Source organism: Polyergus mexicanus, unplaced genomic scaffold (assembly GCF_030449975.1).
Source record: "Polyergus mexicanus isolate NDT 795.1 unplaced genomic scaffold, iyPolMexi1.0 SCAF_1, whole genome shotgun sequence".
In the NCBI taxonomy this organism is placed as follows: domain Eukaryota; kingdom Metazoa; phylum Arthropoda; class Insecta; order Hymenoptera; family Formicidae; genus Polyergus; species Polyergus mexicanus.
Window position 1 is genome coordinate 4782853 of NW_027223321.1, and position 18687 is coordinate 4801539.

Below are 18687 nucleotides of genomic sequence, written 5' to 3' on the forward strand. Positions count from 1 at the left end.
TTTTTTATAAATATATAAAACATTAGTCTAGAGACAATTTTAATCAACATATTTATTTTTATGTATAGAAATTCATAAATTCACGAAGAATTTCAACGAGATAATAAACGATTACTAAAGTATATATAGCTAAATTTAATAATATATCGCACAATATCATTTCTCTTGTGATATGATAGAAAAGTGCAATGACAAATCCACAGATTAGTACGCTAGCAAAGTTTCACTTCTGGATACCGAGTGTTTCAATTCTTTTCTCAACTTTAAAAGATATATTAATTATTTTGTCAATTAATGATATTAATTGGAATAAAAGAAATACGTATACATTAGTTTCAGGCTTCCGAAAATGTCAAACTGCCATTGAGTATATGAATTACATTTGTAATATATGTGTTTCATTTATACACATATACATTTCAAAGTGTGTGCAAATTAAATATACGTACGCAACATAGTTTTTCATATTTGCTATAATATGTATTACGAGATTACATATCAGCAGTGCTAAGTATCACACTATTTTGTACTGTCTCACTTATAAAAAATACATGTGACAAACAGATATAACGAAAGCGACGTATCTATCTAAACACGCGCAAAAATTCGCTGTACAATCGTTGTTATTGCTACATAAGTTACTCTCGTATTATTCTTTCATGATTCCTCATAAGAACACAATACTATGTACAAGATACAGACATATAGTGAATGCTATTTATAAAAGATATCCAATTGTAATTTACACATTTTATCGTATTGCATTACGAAATATAATTCGCAAAAAAGATCACAAGATTCCAAAACTTTCAATAAAATAATAGTTCGATTAATAACCTAATACATAATTAAAATGTATTTTCTGATATATTCGTTTCAAAAAGATTGTAAACGCAATCTATACGCAAGTGTATTTCATAAAATTAAAATCAAAATTGAAATCAAATTTAGGCAAAGTTAATCTACTTGGATATTTATTCTAAGATATAAAAGATCATAATACGAAAATACAAATATAATAATTAGGCTAAAGTGCACATTCTGTTAAAACACTTCCATAAAATTGGTCAATAAAGATGTTAAGAACTCTCTAATAATTCAAGGCACCGATCTGTAACAACACTCAACATCTGTCAATTTCTGAAAATGTACTTAATACAGAATCTAATTTCGTTAGCAACAATTATTTACAATTATCATAATTTTATATCCTTTGACGTGATAATTTAAACATTAGACTTGTCCATGTGAAAATCTATCGTCCAGCAACTGTGCCTTCATCAGAATAGTTTTCTTTTGCGCTTGATCAAATCGATTAACTTGCAAATCAATATCTCTATCAAATGGCCTTCTTATTGATATTCCAGTTCGTTTTGCCTCTTTTTCTTCTTTCTAAAAAACAATATACATATCTCTAATATCACTATTGTAGCAAAATTAGGAAAACAAATATATAAGAAATATTGATTTGATAATTAAATATATTGTATAATTTGAAAAATAACTTTAAAAAAAAACCTACCTTCTTTTTCTTCGCAATTTTGCTTTGATGCATTTCTAATAGCGATTTCTCGGGCTTTCTTTTTTCATTCACTTCTTTCTTGTGAAATTCTTTCACATATTCCGTATCTGATTCTTTGAGTTTCTTTACCTCCTGAAAAAATGTAATAAACTGAACATCAGTATACACATAAAATATATAAAGAGATTAATAGTAAATTCGGTTGGATATACTAGTATGCACTAGTAAACATTAAAACTTATTGTATACAAATTTACAATAAATATAAGCATAAGTATAATTAATACATTAAGATAATTATTGTATGAATTATTATTATTATTATTTGTATTTAACAACAATAATAATAATTCTCTTAATATTATTTTACTTTTTTAGTTACTTATGCCATTGTAAATTTGTGTACGATAACCTTTATATATACGTATCAGTGCGTACTAACATCAAATTCGCTATAAAATTTCTAATAGTAACACAAATAGAATGCAAACATTTTTATGTTTAGAAAATAAATAACAGCGCGTTATTTTATATTTACCGAATCTTTCTGTTTCTGAACTTTTTGTGCAGGAGTGTCAGTCCAACATGATCTATCTGACATATCTGGCCCATCTCGAAGTCTGAATTTACGTGGGCCCAATCCAAGATTAGCAGCTTGCGCTGGTGGTAACTCGATCATCCATTCCTCGCGTTTATTCCCAAGGGCAGCCTAAAATATGAATACATGTTTCTTTTCTCATTGATAAAATTGTTAATCTTTAATGTTTAAGTAACTCGTATTACCTCTGTCAAATATCCTTCGTGCCTAATCTTTTGCGCTCTCAAATCTAACTGTTCGTGTACGCGGCTATTTCTCAGAGCTGGATGATCAATAGGTAGAGGACCTATCGTACAATCATCGTCAGATGACTCGGTCGAAGCTTCTTTATGCGATTTCACAGTATCGGGTAGTACAGGTCCAATAATTTTATCTCGCGAATCATTTTCGTTTTGTTGCCTTTGTAACAAATGTGGTGGCAGTGCTGGTCCAAAGATAGTGTCCACTGCCATCGCAAGTGTAACAGCGTTTTCTGTATCTTCTTGCTTTCCGTTTTGACGATCATTGTTTAATCGAGGTGGCAAACAGGGTCCGATCAAACTCACGCTCTTGCCATTGTCATCGATTTTATTTTCATTGAGACTACTCGACAAAGTCTTTTCAAGTTTATCATCGTCAGTGACGTCGGTATTAGATGCGAATCTTGGTGGCAAAAATGGACCGTACACAGATTCAGTTTCTTCCTTATCTTTTTCCAACAGTCGCGTTTCCTCAAAAGAATCGAGACATCGCGAATATTTCTCTTCCAAATTCGAGCATTCGCCACTATCAGAATTAATCATTCTCGTTTCTTCATAATGCTCACAAGCCTTTTTTCTCACAGAATCCATAAGAGTTTCTTTTGTTACCAAGAACGTCGCGGAGGATGCGGAACCGAGTAAGGAATCTGAAACGGCACTAGGATTATTATTAGTGGAACCAGATGTCAAGTCGTAGTTCCTTCTTTTTACCTTTAATTGTTCCCGCCGTTTTTCTTCGCTCGCTTCATCGTCGTCGTTTTTTCGTTTCGTTCTCGCACGATTTTCGGACCGTTCTTCGGAATCGTGCCTTCTCAATTTAATTTTACGTGAACACGGAGATGACATTCCTGAATCTCGACCATCGGATATATTCTCACCAGTCTCCGACAGAACGTCGAACTGCGACAAATCCAAGTCCTTGCAGTCTTGAATCTCTGTTGATGAATCCTCTTTAGTGTTCTCTCTTGAATGAGCCTCACCGTAACTACGTTCCCGTTCAATATTCTTAGGACAATCTCTCGAATTTTGCAATCTATTTTCTTTTACCAATGTTTTCTTATAGCTATCGTGTCTTCCCTGATCCTCTCGGGATCGGTAATCGCCATTCGAGGATTTGATCAGTTTACTCGATTGATGGGATCTATCCCGACTCCTATCGCGAGAATGATGCTTGTGCCTTTCGTGATACCGACTTCTGTGTTTGTCACTGGACGCTCGTTCATGGTGATGGTTCCGTTCGTACGAATGTTCTCGTGGTCGTTGCATTTGATGGACACTTCGATCTCTGTCCGATTGACGTTTTGAATCCCGCGAAACTTTTTCTCTTACATCACTTTCGTTGGAATTCCTGTAGCTTCTATCGTTCGCGGCGAATCCAGCGGATGTGTCCCTGCCCTCTCTATAGTTCTTGTGCAAATTTCTGCCGTCCTCATGTCTTGAACTCTTCGACTCATGCTTCGAATGCTTTACAGAGTATCTGAGATCCTTGTCGTCCGTATTCTTACTGCTCTCGTGTTTTGACCGTTCTTTTCTGTCTGTTCGATAGTGTCTGCTGCTCTCGCAACAGGACGATTTGTGCTTGGACTTCTTTTTTGTTTTATCTGCTGTGTTTACAGGCGCGACTGAATCCTTACGCGTAGCCTCGAAACGAAATCGCCGTCCATCATCGCTATCTTGGCTCTCGGAATCAGAATCCATCGTCATAATTTAATTATATGCTGAAAGCATGACAAATTATTATATGTTGGACTTTTAACAATATATATATATATATATATATATATATATATATATATATACACATACATACACACACACACACACATAAATGTGTAAAATATCTTTATATCAATATTTATATATATATATCAAATAATATATTCCAGTATAAACGTTTTAATTTTTCTTAATAAAACAAAATTTCTTAAAAAAACAAAAAAAATTACTATTTTACGAGCGTATACCACAAATTAAAGGCAACTAATAACTCTAATTATGTAGAAAAAGAATGTTACGCTGTTGATAATAACTATCCACTTTATTTATGATACAAGCTGAGTTAAGAATTTACAAATATATATCATAAATAAATATTATATATATTTATAATGTTATAATATTATATATTTATACTATTATATTTATAATATTATATTTATAAATATATATATATATATATATCATAATCTTTTTCTGAGAAAATAATACAGTAACTATTCGACGTGCTTTTCAGCATCCTTTTTTGTTTCTGTTTTCTTCATAACAGTTCCAACAACTTTATTAATTTTACTCGAGTCAGAGATAGAAGGCTTAGGTAGAATATTGTTGGAGGAACTCGATTGTAGCATCTTAATTATTTTAGCGCCGCTGTATTTAACAGATTTTACAAATCCCGCTGTTACAATTCCTTTTAAGCTTTGTGTTACACTAGATCTCCAAACAATTTCTTTCAAACATTGCTCTAATATCTCGTAGCATTCTGGATCGTGTGCTATAGCACGCAAACAATCCTCTGTATCTTTCGATCTTGGGCCCTGAGACCATGCTCTGACTAATTTAACCTGCGGTATCCTGGGTAAATGATTCAAATGATAGATTTTAGTCGCTGGGCTGATATCTTGATGACATGTAACAGTCATATCTGACTTTGGAATATCTATATAATTGTCAAAGTGTTTCAAGATTGGTTCATACAATTGTTTAAAATGATGCAATTGTGGTAGCACGATATTACTGATTTTATCTTTGTTCTCGCCAAAGATCATTCGAAAATCGCCATGATAGGACAGACTGGTGATCTTCTTGAAAAAGTCAATCTCTGTGAAATGTTCAGGCAGTAATAGCAAGGCTGCGTGTACAGCCGCATGCAAATTCTGTACTAGAGCAGTGCGCAGTTGAGAATTTTCATCTGGTTCCACGATTACTTTAACCGGTTTATGTAATCTTCCTGCTAAGTATAAATCATTCCAGTCTAATAAATCTTCCACCAATGAAACCTCAGAAATTACTCCATATTTTATGAATTGACCTTGGCTTGTTTTGATTAATGTGTTATAAAATATTTTAGCTCCCAATTCTTCTTGTATGTTTGTGATTACTTTAGGGCCAAGGAGTCTCAATAATTGAGCGTAATGTTTGGGATTATTTGTTAAATTCTCTGCATGCCATTTGTTGGCGTTACGTACAACAAATATAAGATCCAACATATTATCGCTGTCATTATTAGCCTGTTTGAATGCACCTGATCCATAAGCGAAGCAGAATTTCATATTTCTAGGAAACTCTCTAATTATGTGTTTCAATTGCGACATCTCAGCAATTTTTTCCAGCATTTTGAGATGATTATTCAAATCTTTGGCTTTTTGATAAATATTTTCTAACTTATGCAAATTACATTTAATGCCATGTAACTCTTACATTGCCTGATTTAATTTGAGCTCGAACGTATCGAAGAATTCGCTTTGTTGAAAGATGCTTAGAATACAGTTGACATTATGATTCGCACCATGGAGCTAGATGATTCATGTCGTGGCAGTCAATGAAGTCCGAGGAATGCCAAACGAATGTTGATCAACAACTTCCGAGCTTTCACAAGCGTCTTTCGTAAGTGGAGTCCACGTGTTTGAGAGATCACGGATCTCTATCGGACTAATCGTGTCGTGTCTCGAGTCTCGAGGCGATCGCCCATTTAACCTAAAAACGCAGTTGATAAAATTCGTTTTCGAGTTACTTACTCAGAAAAAGATAGAATATATTTTCTTTCGCATCGAGATAGAGTAGTTTCTGTTCGTATCGAATAAAATACCGGAGCCAATTTTAGTTGGAGCCTTTAATTTTTAATTTTGAACGAGAGCAAACGAACATATATACGCGCACAAATACACAGCGGGATCGGGATCAGCTCGCACTCGCGTACGAGAGTATAAGTATATATGTGCCTTGATTTACACGATAATAAATTATGTATGATCGCGACTGGACTCATGCACGGTAAATCTTTTCGCTGACTAGGCTTCCGAGTATAATCGCGATCACTTCCACACGATCGAACGCGACAGAGGTTTTATTTATTGCCACACGTAACCACACACGTGGATCGATAAAAGACGAATCAAAATATCGGATTACCTCTTATAATCGCGATACGTTGATGGAGTTCCACAAATTTTCTCGCAAACAACTCCAGACAATTCATTGGGAAACAAAACGTGGGACTGCACTGGACGTTGTGTAGCGTGTAGCGTCGTGCGTGTCTCTGGTCTCTGGTTCGTCGTTCGTCTCTCGGTTCACCTAAAGTTAGAAATATTCTGGCACAGCGTGTATTCTCAACTTCTGTCTTGGAAATATTTCAATTATGATCAGGAATCTGACTGTACTTTCGAAAAAATTGTCAAAATTATTAGGACGATATATATTTCGGTGAGAAATAAGGCGACACTAAAACAAGGATTCAAATTTCGCGCTCTTCAGGAAAACATAAATCGGAAGAGATAGATCGAACTGAAGTAAGTTCCGGATTCAAAGACTGAATTCGAGATGTTCGGAGAACATGACTTGGCAAGAGGTAACGATCCACGAGGGAGTTTCAAGTATCAGTATTTCCATATATTTGTCGATATTACTTTCTTATCGGTAACAGATCTACATTTTCTTGACGTTTCCTCTGATATTCCTCGATATTCGTTGTTTTAGCTCTTTACGAAAATAAAAAAATAGTATTTGAAAAAAATAGACAGAGAGAGATTCACACATATACGCATACTCGTATTGTATTTTACACTTTTTGAATTCAAAATGGACTACTTAGCTAAGATTAGATATAAGCGTTAGATATAAGCCTAAAGCCTTGGAGAAAAAAGGAAAAGTATAAAAGATGAAAAGAATATATTTTTGTATGTAATTTAGAAATATTTGGTACTGTATCGCGCGAGAGACAATTGTATTTCGAGAAATCGATCTCTCTCAAATTCCCCCTCCACATGTACGAAGCTGAGAATAGAGAGAATCGACGCCATGGCCGTCCGTATTGGATCTCGTTGATCATTCAAATCAACATTTCATCGATTTAGAGAGAAAGAGATTCGTGTCTCTAATCTTAGCGACGCATTTAATCCTTTCTATCTGGACCTATTTATTCTGCGGGAGTTGCTGAATTCCACGAAAAAATACAGCAGAAGGAACGGTAACACAAAAGTGACATGGAGGTCGATGTGCCTACAGACAATACAAACGAGCAGACGCCGATGGAGATCGACGAAGACACCTCCGAGAGGAATCCGAAGGTATCCGGAAGCGTTAAAGTTATGGCGTCTTCGGGCACTGTCGGTTCCGTGTCCATTAGTTTGCATCCGCTGGTGATCATGAATGTCAGTGAGCACTGGACCAGACTTAGAGCTCAAGAAGGCAGTGATCAATTAGGTATGAAAAATTTTTATTCAAAAAGTCAGACAAAACTTTAACATAGATATGAAAATTTGTATTTTAATTAACTTATACATTGACAATTCTAAATTTGATTTGACGCATATTAATATACACAATCAAAATATGTAATTTCTAAAAAATATATATATATATATACATATGTCATAAATTTTATTAATAATATTCTATCCACTAGCGATGTATCATTTCTGGTAATGAAATATTTTCAGTATACGGTGCTCTAATTGGTAAACAGAAGGGTCGTAACATAGAGATTATGAATTCTTTTGAATTGCTGTTTACATGCATTGGCGATGATGTTGTAATCGATAGAGATTATTATAATACAAAGGAAGAGCAGTTTAAGCTAGTCTTTAGCGAAATGGACTTTTTGGGCTGGTATACCACTGGTGATATGCCCAATGAGAGAGATATTAGAGTGCACAAACAGCTTTGCGAGATAAACGAAAGCCCTGTATTGTTAAAACTAGATCCGAGACCAAAAAACACAGAGGTAAGTTTATTAGAACATTTTTAGAGAGAAAACCTTTTCTTATTAAATAAATAAAAGAATGTTATATTTGAAAAAGTATGATGATTATTGCAGCACTTATCTGTCTCTATGTACGAATCAGTAATTGATTTAGTTAACGGCGAAGCTACCATGTTATTTGTTCCATTAACTTATACATTAGCCACAGAAGAAGCTGAGAGGATTGGAGTTGATCATGTACAAAGGATGTGTAATAATGAACAAGGGGAATGCTCAGTAGGTGAGTAATACGCAGACAATTTATATATTTTGACAAACATTGTTAGAATCGATAATACATAAATATTATATTTCAGTGGCTGAACACTTGACAGCTCAACACAGTGCCATTAAAATGTTGCACGCGAGGGTAAAACTTGTTCTAAGATATGTGCAAGCAGTAGAGAGTGGGGAATTGAAAGGAAATCATGAAGTTCTTCGAGCAGCTTGTTCTCTGAGTCATCGACTGCCTGTCCTAAATAATCCGAAATTTAAGGCTGACTTTTATAATGTTAGTATATATTTATATGCTCTGAATTTATAGATTTATTAATCAGATACTTGATAATAGTATTTTTTTAAATAATATCTTTTTGTATTTTTTCAGCAATGTAATGATTTTGGCTTGATGACGTATCTTGGCATTATAACTAAAGGCTGTAATAATATAAATCAATTTGTAAACAAATTCAACATTCTGTACGACAGACAAGGTGTGGGACGACGTCTACGAAGTCTCTTTTTCTGATATGTAAATAGAATCTGTTGTTTTATATATGGTCTTTTTTACTTCTTAAATAAGTAAGTACCAAACTCAGGATTAAAATTTAAACAACCAATTTAATTGAGGGATAGTTTGAATACTACTGTAGATATATATTGTGTATCGAGTACATAAATAAAAGTAGAGAAGTTATGCAATTTTTTTCAAGTTTAATAACAAATGAGAAAAAGTGGAAAAAATAGAATTATTCGAAACATGCATTATCTCGGTAATATTATCCAGAAATAATATTTATGTTAAATACTGTTGTATATATAAATGATATGTTTAATACATTTTGATTAACAATAACGTGTGATATTAATAAAAACTGTGATGCGTTCCAAGAGATATTTTATTTTGTATTAACATCAATTTAATGTTTAGTCAAAACAAGAGAAAAAATAAAATTTATATTGCAAATTATATACATATTAAAATATAATCTGGAAATCTCGAATAGATGCAAAATTCTATATATATTGTAATATAAATTTATTAATATATACTTCATATATATATATTCTGCACATTTCAAATATATATATATATATATTTTTTTTTTAACACTCCTATCATTGCTCAAAATGAGAAGTATGTAGAGAGTATATATATTAGTTTAGGACAGATACTTTCACATGTTTCGCTTTAATAATGGAAGACTTTTTTTTTAAATTGATTTACATACTACAAAGCATATCTTTTTCTTCGTAAGCTATATTTACCCACTTTTTATGATTTTATAGCGATATATGTATGTGTATATGTAAGTTTCATCTTTATAAAAAAATGATCTATATTAATATTTTATTATAAAATACTAAAAGTTCCCCTCTAAAAATCTATTCACATATTACATATATATATATATATAATCGGAATATATATATATATTCCGATTTAAATAGAACGCGACTTAAAAATATTGTACAAAATATATAGTTTAATATATTGTGCCTCATTAATTATTGCATGTAACTGTATCTCACCAAACAGTTACTCGTTCCATACAAAGTAAAACCAGAATTGACTTCTAAACATGTGACACGACTAGACCATGAAATTCTCATGCTGTCAACAATGTGTCATTAATGATACAACACTAAGCTTCTGGTATATCACGCGTTATTTTTTTTTTCCTCCTACATTACTTCTTGGAAATGCAGCAAGTTCTTATAATGCAATCTGATCAGACAGCATGTCTCTATTCTACAGACTAGAAAATATCGCAGCGACTATACATTTTTCTCTATTTGATATATTGCCTTGTATGATGAATTGTGCGAGTTTGCCTGATATCATTTTGATATGCTATAGACGAGAATAATTTCCAACAGGAAGTGAAAACAAGGATCGATCTTTTTTGCGCTGAAATGAAACTCGTATAATACGTTTTGTCTACTAAGACTACGCTTATACGAATTACAATTATATAGTTCTCGATCTTGCGCATTTAATTCTACAGTTAAATATATATACCCGTTTATTCTTTTTTTTCTTTTGTATATATGTATTCCTCTCGCGGGAGAGCATGTTTATATATTAGGCTCTCAAGCTGTCCTCGATCATGGTAGCCAGCACGTCCACCAGAACGGACAGCATTGAATCGGGCTAAGGACTCGGTTTGTCCATACCAATAATTTCCTCAAAGAGACTGTTCCTTCCTTCCGTCTGTTCTTCGATTATTTGCCCGGCGTATTTCAATGTCGCGGCAGCCAGATCGCCCACCGACCAACGTCTGTCCATCAGAACTCTGCTTACGGTATCTAACTGAAAATTTTTAGTAATGAAAATTTACATAAAATCAATAAAAAATTGATATTGTTATAATATCGCTTTTTTTACCTTAGATAGATTGGGATTGCCAGAAGTATAATAGATTAATCTTGGTGCTCCTGCCAGGGAAGAGGCGAGCCATTGAATTACGAGTTTTAATTGCGGATCGCCCTTCAACCTAGTCCCGCATCCCCAGTTGCCTGTAGCTATGGGCAATAAATCCCCTCCTTGAGGACTGTTCTCCTGCGGTAACTATGCACACATTAAGATAGCCTGTATTAAATTATTATCTTGTTTTGTTACATTTCAATAACTTTTGATATAATTAGTAAAGATTTTAAATTCTTGCCGCTCGAAATGTGATTATCAAACATTAACAACATTGAAGCTCTTAATAATGCACATAACATACGAAGCTAAATAAAATACGAAATGTTGTTATTCTTTTAGTTTAACATAAGGAATTATACTATTTTTTATTTAATGATAGAGGAAGAAGCGAATGTGTGAATGATACTTTCGTTTGATAGTTAATATATTGAATAAAAATCAAGAAACAGGAAATGTGTGAGTAAAGAATTGTAAAAATCAGATAGAGTGAGAGACAGATAAATGAATTAGTTGTAAAGGTTTCAAACGTGTCAAATGAGAAGCTGATCTCAATCTTCCGTCATGCATCAAGTCAAGAAGACGGAAACGCGAAATCTCTCGAATAGTTTTATCTCGAAGAGTTATTTCTTATCGAAGAGAATCCTTAAGCCAGTTGCACTGCCTCATGCATTGCGATTGTACACGTGATGCGGTCAAGTTACATCTCTAAATCACCTCCGAGATACCGAGCACGCTCGCTTCGCGCATCTCACGCTTGTTTGTCATTTGGCTCGACTCGCACATTGGGTGTGTAGAGTTGAGGCAGACGGTCATCTGATCATCAACTAACGTTTGGAACACTTCCGACGTGAACGTGACGGTCCAAAGTTTCCTACGTTGGGCGTCCTTCGCCTCTCTTACCATCTCGCTCGAGGCATCCTCATAGCAATCTACATCTTCGGATTCAATCACCTGTATAGCATTTCAGGCTGCCTGTAGTCTAAACTCGAAACTTTCATTTACCGATATTGCCTTATAGATTGGTTAATTTCTCTCGGTCAAACCGATTTGGACTGTCTCTCATTCCATCTTAATATATTTACTATGAGATTTTGTAGATATTTATATGTTTATATTTTGAAGATATTTGTTTTTATATTATATACAAGTGTATTTTTTTAATTCGCGATTAAAGGACAATCAAATACGTATTAAGTTTATTAGTTTTCTGTCTTCAAAAGAAAGCATTTAAGAAAGCATAAAAGAAAGAAAGTTTCAATTTATTGGCTATTATAACGAGGCTATTAAAAAATTTTTTACTGATAAGTGTTTATATTCCAAAAATCAAAGAAAGTTGTAAACGCATTTGTAATTATTTCCACAAAATATAGTGAATCTTGTCACTCATGCCTTTCTAATTCAACGATTTTTGCAGGAAAACCTAACAGGTTTGCTGTTCCTTACTGATTGTTGTCGTCGATTTTTTTGTCGGGCGAGCTCTAAGCTGAGACTCCTCACGGCTAAAGCCAACTTGTGTTGTTGGTTCACATCGTTCGCATCGATGAATGGCTGCGGTTCGCCTTCCTGAAGCGGCACACCGGCGAATGACTCGCTTAGAGCGCGTTTCAGAAGTGAACCGGCGAATCGTACGACCGCCCGATCCCTCGCATCCAATTCCCTGCTCTCATCCGCCACTATCGGATCCTCCAGCCACTTTGACAATTGCTCATAGACCTCCTCCAGTTCGGAACAGAAATCTGCGTAAGTAAATTTAAACTTTGTTTTTAATTTATTTACTATTGCTGAAAACAAGCATCGTTCACCTACAAGCGATGTCTTTTGGATACTTGCCGGAATTATATTCCGTGCTGAAACTATATTTGCTACTTGCGCTTGTATCCTTTCTTTGAAACATGGGTCCCTGACTTTGCCGAAATCGGCCTAGCCACTTTTGCTCGGCCTCTAGAGATTCCTTCAGGAACTCTTCGTCTACCGTCTCGTCCCGCAAGACGAAACCTCTCGAACCTCCTCTTCTCACCCTGCAACATTGCATTCTCCATTGAAATAATATAACTATAAACATTTTATAACTTAAAATAAATAAAACGTGATAAGAGAGAGAGAGAAGATATTTACAATCACTTTTTACGCGCAATTAAATATGAGTATTCAATTTATTAGTTCTCCGATTTCATAAAAAGCATTTAAAAATGCAAAACAAGTTTTGATTTATTATCTTTTATGGCGCAATTATCACACACACGCACGCACACGCACATGCACATGCACACATATATATCTTATGTGTAGCCTATATTGCACAAAAAGAAAAAGTAATTAAATGATGCCTAAAAATCACACATTAGTCTCCCGACATAATATTTTTTTGCTATACAAAGATTTTATAATAAGTTATTATATTTTTTATTATCTATTACAAACAAAGAATATCAGGACCTTTTTGTTTTCCGGGTGACTGCTCTTACCATTAAGCTATCCAGGCCCCATACAATTAATATTCTTTCGCTCACCTAGTAAAGTTAGAAATTATCGGACCGTACTTTTTCGCCGCGCGCTTATGCTCACGCGAATTATCCGATATTTTTTAAATTAATTTTTCAATAATTATTACGAAAATCGCAAAATGTTAAAGAACTTTTTCTTCTCGGTTTCACCTACTCTACACACGAGAAGTGATATAGTTATTATAAGATATCTTGTATATACAAAGAAAGAATATTATAGCATGGGTGACTGGACCCGGGGATTGAACCCAGGGTCTTTCACTTACCGGGCAATCATTAAACTACTTAGGTCCTATTGTATTATTGAATACTTTTCCATTTATATATGTATAAATAAATATCTAGTAGTGCCGCATATCTATTTGCGGGGATTCAACTCACTTGATATCTTGATCGCCGACATGGCTACCGCTAACACTTATACCAACGGCATAACTGCTCTCGCCGGAGGAAGTATTCGAGGAAGTCATCCCGCCGGTCGCCGTGCTCTCCCGCTTTAGAGCGTCTTTCAGTCGCTGCGCGAAAGTTCCTCTTCTCTCGGGCGTGTCTAATTGCGCGCTATAACGTTTGTTAAGCTTTTGCTCCTCTTCCTCTAAAAGTCGTTTACTCAATATAAAAACTGTTCCAAGTTTCAGATTTATTTAAAATGTAATGTTCGTACACATACCAGGTTCTTCGTCAATAGTCTCCTTGGCGCTATGAAAACTATCCGTGCTCTGACTGTTGCAACTGCTGTAGACCGACATCTGACCGAGCTGTCGCGTTACCGGCAAAACCTCCCCGCTGGATCCTAGCACGATAAATCTATTCCTTCGGTTCGTGCAGCTCGCATCCTTGCATATTTTGTGAGGACTCGGCGGTCTCATCGATTTACCGTTAGGCCTGCTACGCACTTCCGTCGTGCTCTCTAATTTGTGATACTCGTCGCACGGAGACTGCTTATCTGCCAGAAGGAAGAAAAAGGAAAATTATTAGACGTTAAAGGAATATATATATATATATGTATAATTTGAATAAATTATATAAATTATACATAGATCGCCCTTCTCCACCGGGTCTCTTACCTATTTTAGAATTACTGCTCGCCGCGAAGATTTTTTCCTCGCTCTCCGTTTCCGGCGGGGTACTGCTAAAGCTTTCGCCGATCGGTGACAATCTGCGAGAGCCTAGGCCGACCTCTGCATCTGGATGATCCGTCTTGATAGGATCCGTGGGGCTACTGGGCACATGTCTTTGACGAAATCCCAATAACGACTTGTTCATCTCCCTCAAAATGTTGTCCTCTTCGAATTGCGTCAACGGTAGTCGAGAATAATCCTCGGGGTCTATGCAGCAGATCGTTACCTGCGCTCGGAAAACTGTACAATTGTTCATCTTCCCATCTCCGCGAATAACGTAAATCAAACTGCGCGGATTAAGAATCGTATTTCACTCACCACGTTCGGTTTCGAGATACTCTCAAATATTGCCTTGTGCCGCGGATCATTTATCCTCGATATGTGCCTGACATCCTCGATTATCAATACTTCATTGTCTTCTAAGGCCTCGACAGATAGTATCGCGGCGAGCATTTCTGGATGCGTCGCCACCTGAAAAAGGATATTCGAATCAATGTGACAATTTCACTATTCACATAGTTGCATTTCTCAATTTTTTAAAAATAGAATGAAAAAAATATTTCTTTTTTTTAGATAAAAAATGGTCGTTTCTGAAAAAATTAAATTTTTGATGCGATTCTATAAATCGTTCTAGAAATTTACTGCTATTAATCTATGTACGCCGATGCATGCATAATATAGGAATTTTAATAATAATTTGTCTTAATTTACATGTACAGTCTCCTGCGTGATATCGCCATCGAGTACACCGCCGCCGATCTTAGCGTTTGCAAAACAAACTTGCAGCACTTTGGATTCCATTTCAACTCTCTCCAACCGACCCTCGTGACGTATCGTCAGCGGACATAAAGGTACATTACTTTCCAACCAATCTTCAATGGTTAGCCATTGCCTAGATGTCATCACCTACAAATTGTATTAAAAGCGCATCTTTTATATTGCAAACTATTCTTACAAAAAAAAAAAAAAAAAAAAAAAAAATCCAAAATTAAAAAAAATGACTACTAGATAAAAATTCTAGGAAATTTCAGTTTAATGATTGTACCTGTCTTGAAATTATCAGACAACCATCGAGTGCATGTTCCGTCTCGAGATAGTTATAATAATGAAAGATACTTTTCAGTTTGGCTTTCTGTGCGTTTCTGGAAAAGAATGAAGTACTTTGGAAATTATGATTCTTTTTTCTTTTTTCAGATTGAAAGCAAACGGAAAATTTCTTCGAGAATTTAATCTCGAAAATCACTCACTTGTAAAGATGTCTGAAGAAGTTTGTAAAATTGAAATCGCGCAATGTGGGATGTGTCTTTGTGGTTCTTTTCGGATACGTCGAGAAGAACGCGTTTGCGATTAAGGAGGAGACGAAGGCGTAACTGTATTCGACACTATCACCTGTGTAAGATAGGTAACTCTTATTTGAAACTTATCTCTTCTCTCGCGTAAATGCGCTATCTTTATTTTAAATAGTGTGAAGGGCATATGTATAATGAAAAGATATATATTTTATAATACATGAAATCGCGATTTTCGGGATATCTGGGAGGATGTCGAATCTCGTGATAGCAATACCTTGCTGCTGCAGACTAAAGTGTAAGCCTTGCGGAGGTTTAGTACATTTTAAATCCTTAGCTCTTTCCACCATTCGCGGTATTGTTTTCGTGAACACCTGCTCCCTTTCCACAGGATCGAGATCTTTATTTAGGAAAGTCCTGAACATGGAAAATAAATCTGCGTCTTGCATGTCTTCTTCGGGATCGAGACTTATACTGAAAATAATACAAATATATAACAATTGCAAAATACTTAATCTAGATTTTATATATATATATATATTTAATGTAAAGATAAGCGCATATAGAAAGCAACGATTGAAAACGCAAGTCATACTTGCACATGTCATGCAATCGTTGCATCGCGTCTATTAGGTCTTCGGAATTTTTTGCCAGGGCAGCTTTATCTAGTTGTTTCACCACAGCCGGCCACCAAGGCAAATCACATGGTAACATTACTAGAGCCATTGTGAATCTGCGAAACGCAAAAAAGTAGTGAAAATATGCAATTTAAATAGTGATCATAATAATCGTTAGCAATTTTTCGCGTCAACATTTCACAAGGTTTCCAGAAACTAATATTACAATTTATGATGCATTAACTCGAGCGAATCTGTGAATAGCATCTTTGAAAGCGCAGTAATCGATTTGAATTTATAGTTGGCGTGATATGCCAAAGCTATGCGCGTGATGGATTTACAAAAGTAGCGCGATCGTAAAATATATAAAGGACCGGAAAGCAAATTATTTCTTCCCTACCTATAAATGTTTTATTCCCATAATCTTATTTTGATGCATTTATATACAATTTCGCAATAAAAATTTAATTCGATTATTGTATCAAACATCTATGATTATATAGTTTACATTACAATTCTTAAGATCAGAAAAATTGAAATTTTACATTTGAACTAATATGTTATTAATCTTTTAAAACCTCTGATTTTGAATATTTAGATTTTTAAAGCCTAGAAGTTTTAATACTTAATATTTTTTTAATTTTGAATCTTAAATTTTAAAGGAATTTCAGATATGCTGATTTTAATACTGAGATTGCACAATCTATTATTCTGGATATTTAGATTCTAAATTACAGATTCTGAAGTCTTGAATCTTAAATATGTCTAGATTTTTTTAAATATTGATTCTCATCAATTTTAAACGTTCAACAGATTAGACACAAAACATTCTGGATTCTGTTATTTTGTAAAAATCTTTATAATTATATATATCCTAAGTTACACCACACACATATATATACATATATATTCGTATTCCCTCTTGAAAAAATATGTACGCAAGCGCAGGTCGGAGGGTTGGCTGGTTAGTAACCTCGTCGCACGAGGCACGAATATAATTAGTCTGTCTCTTTTATCAGGAAGGAAATTCACCGTCCGTCAATGGGAATCACGGGACGATCGCTCCGCGTATTTCCAGCGCAATCCGTTTACATAATCACCTGTCTTATTTTCAGCGGCCGAATCAACTGATAGACCAGCTGTATAAACGGAGTCACGTCTTGCGTTCTGCCGACGCGACGACGCCGCGCTCGATCACTGACGACGACGACGACGACGACAATCTCAATGTTCTGATCCCCGCGAGACACCGGCACATAGTCGAGATACGAATGAATTCTCACACTCCTGATTGACCGTCTTAGCTGTCTAAACTGATTTTTAAATTTAAGTATATCTCCAGTATCAGGATTTCTCATTACAAATATCAGAAACAATTGTGTTCTTCTGTGACATCACGCCTTTTTGCGAATAAATTTCTAAATGCAAATAGAACTCTTCTTTGTAAATGATTTTTAAAAGCTAATTCTGGAGCTCGTCATTGGGTTCATTCTTTCACGTCACTTGCGTTGTATCAACTCACGCGAATTCGAATTCTTTTTTTTGGGGAGGGGGAGGGAAATTCGGAGAATACTCGGAATGTCTCTCACGTCATCCTTTGCCGGCTCGATTGATCGTCGTCGCGGCCGGATCGGAGCTGACGAATAGCCTACCCGTTACTACTATCCGTTACTACTACCGCTGCGCCGCTCGCTGTCCGTAACCACTGCCGCGCGCCGCTCACCCCCTCGCAATCACCCCTCATACTTCCACCGTCTTTGTCGCTATTTTCTCTGTTGCGAGCGGCGGTCGGCGTCGCACCTGCTATTTATAGAGATCGGCGCCGGCGCCCTGCCAAACTCTATATAGCTACTCTACATAGTGTGTAGTAAGTCAAAAATTGACCAAGTCACCCCAGCCAGATCGTTGGACAAAACGCTATACATACATTTGCGATTAAAATTCGATAATGCATAAGAGTGTTATATATGTATACATATGAAATTTCAATGATATTTTTAGTAGTTCCTTAAATATACAAAATTTCTAATTCATTTTTCGAACATTCATTTGTAGAATTTGAAAAACAGATTTGTATATTGAATATAAAATTATTACATGATCTGAACATATTCTGACTGAAGTTAATATATTATTCTGAATTAGACACTTGACTAATTTTTCAAGAAATCATAATTCTAAATCATATACAGCA

General features: G+C 35.1%; 4 protein-coding genes across 11 annotated transcripts; 1 reads left to right on the forward strand and 3 right to left on the reverse strand.

The window, feature by feature from the left end:
• Positions 1-99: 99 nt before the first annotated feature.
• Positions 100-6631, reverse strand: LOC138932644 (uncharacterized). Of its 4 annotated transcripts, none has more exons than XM_070294693.1 (6): positions 6488-6631; positions 5865-6052; positions 2306-4077; positions 2061-2231; positions 1523-1654; positions 100-1392 (listed from the first exon to the last, which is right to left on the reverse strand). In XM_070294693.1, exons 3-6 carry the CDS (start codon positions 4061-4063, stop codon positions 1234-1236), a joined length of 2220 nt encoding a protein of 739 aa, XP_070150794.1. In that variant the 5' UTR covers positions 4064-4077; positions 5865-6052; positions 6488-6631; the 3' UTR covers positions 100-1233. The 4 variants fall into 4 exon arrangements, with proteins under 4 accessions (XP_070150794.1, XP_070150785.1, XP_070150805.1 ...); XM_070294684.1 differs by having other exon boundaries at positions 5777-6052; XM_070294704.1 differs by lacking the exon at positions 5865-6052.
• On the reverse strand, positions 5121-5691 carry LOC138939063 (phosphatidate cytidylyltransferase, mitochondrial). The gene is made up of 2 exons (XM_070306561.1): positions 5239-5691; positions 5121-5177 (listed from the first exon to the last, which is right to left on the reverse strand). Exons 1-2 carry the CDS (start codon positions 5689-5691, stop codon positions 5121-5123), a joined length of 510 nt encoding a protein of 169 aa, XP_070162662.1.
• Positions 6632-7285: 654 nt separating the features above from the next.
• Positions 7286-9331, forward strand: Csn6 (COP9 signalosome subunit 6). Its single transcript, XM_070294722.1, has 5 exons — positions 7286-7777; positions 8014-8297; positions 8391-8556; positions 8633-8826; positions 8923-9331. The coding sequence occupies exons 1-5, from the start codon at positions 7558-7560 to the stop codon at positions 9061-9063; spliced, it is 1005 nt and encodes a 334-aa protein (XP_070150823.1). The 5' UTR covers positions 7286-7557; the 3' UTR covers positions 9064-9331.
• Positions 9332-9705: 374 nt separating this feature from the next.
• LOC138932678 (uncharacterized) lies at positions 9706-18179 on the reverse strand. Of its 5 annotated transcripts, none has more exons than XM_070294752.1 (15): positions 17594-18179; positions 16472-16609; positions 16154-16350; positions 15835-15976; positions 15633-15747; positions 15299-15493; positions 14906-15058; positions 14534-14813; positions 14137-14412; positions 13851-14061; positions 12796-12983; positions 12409-12701; positions 11680-11916; positions 10924-11106; positions 9706-10848 (listed from the first exon to the last, which is right to left on the reverse strand). In XM_070294752.1, the coding sequence occupies exons 2-15, from the start codon at positions 16600-16602 to the stop codon at positions 10690-10692; spliced, it is 2760 nt and encodes a 919-aa protein (XP_070150853.1). In that variant the 5' UTR covers positions 16603-16609; positions 17594-18179; the 3' UTR covers positions 9706-10689. The 5 variants fall into 5 exon arrangements, with proteins under 5 accessions (XP_070150853.1, XP_070150861.1, XP_070150879.1 ...); XM_070294760.1 differs by having other exon boundaries at positions 15633-15729; positions 17594-18178; XM_070294769.1 differs by having other exon boundaries at positions 10752-10844.
• Positions 18180-18687: the final 508 nt, after the last annotated feature.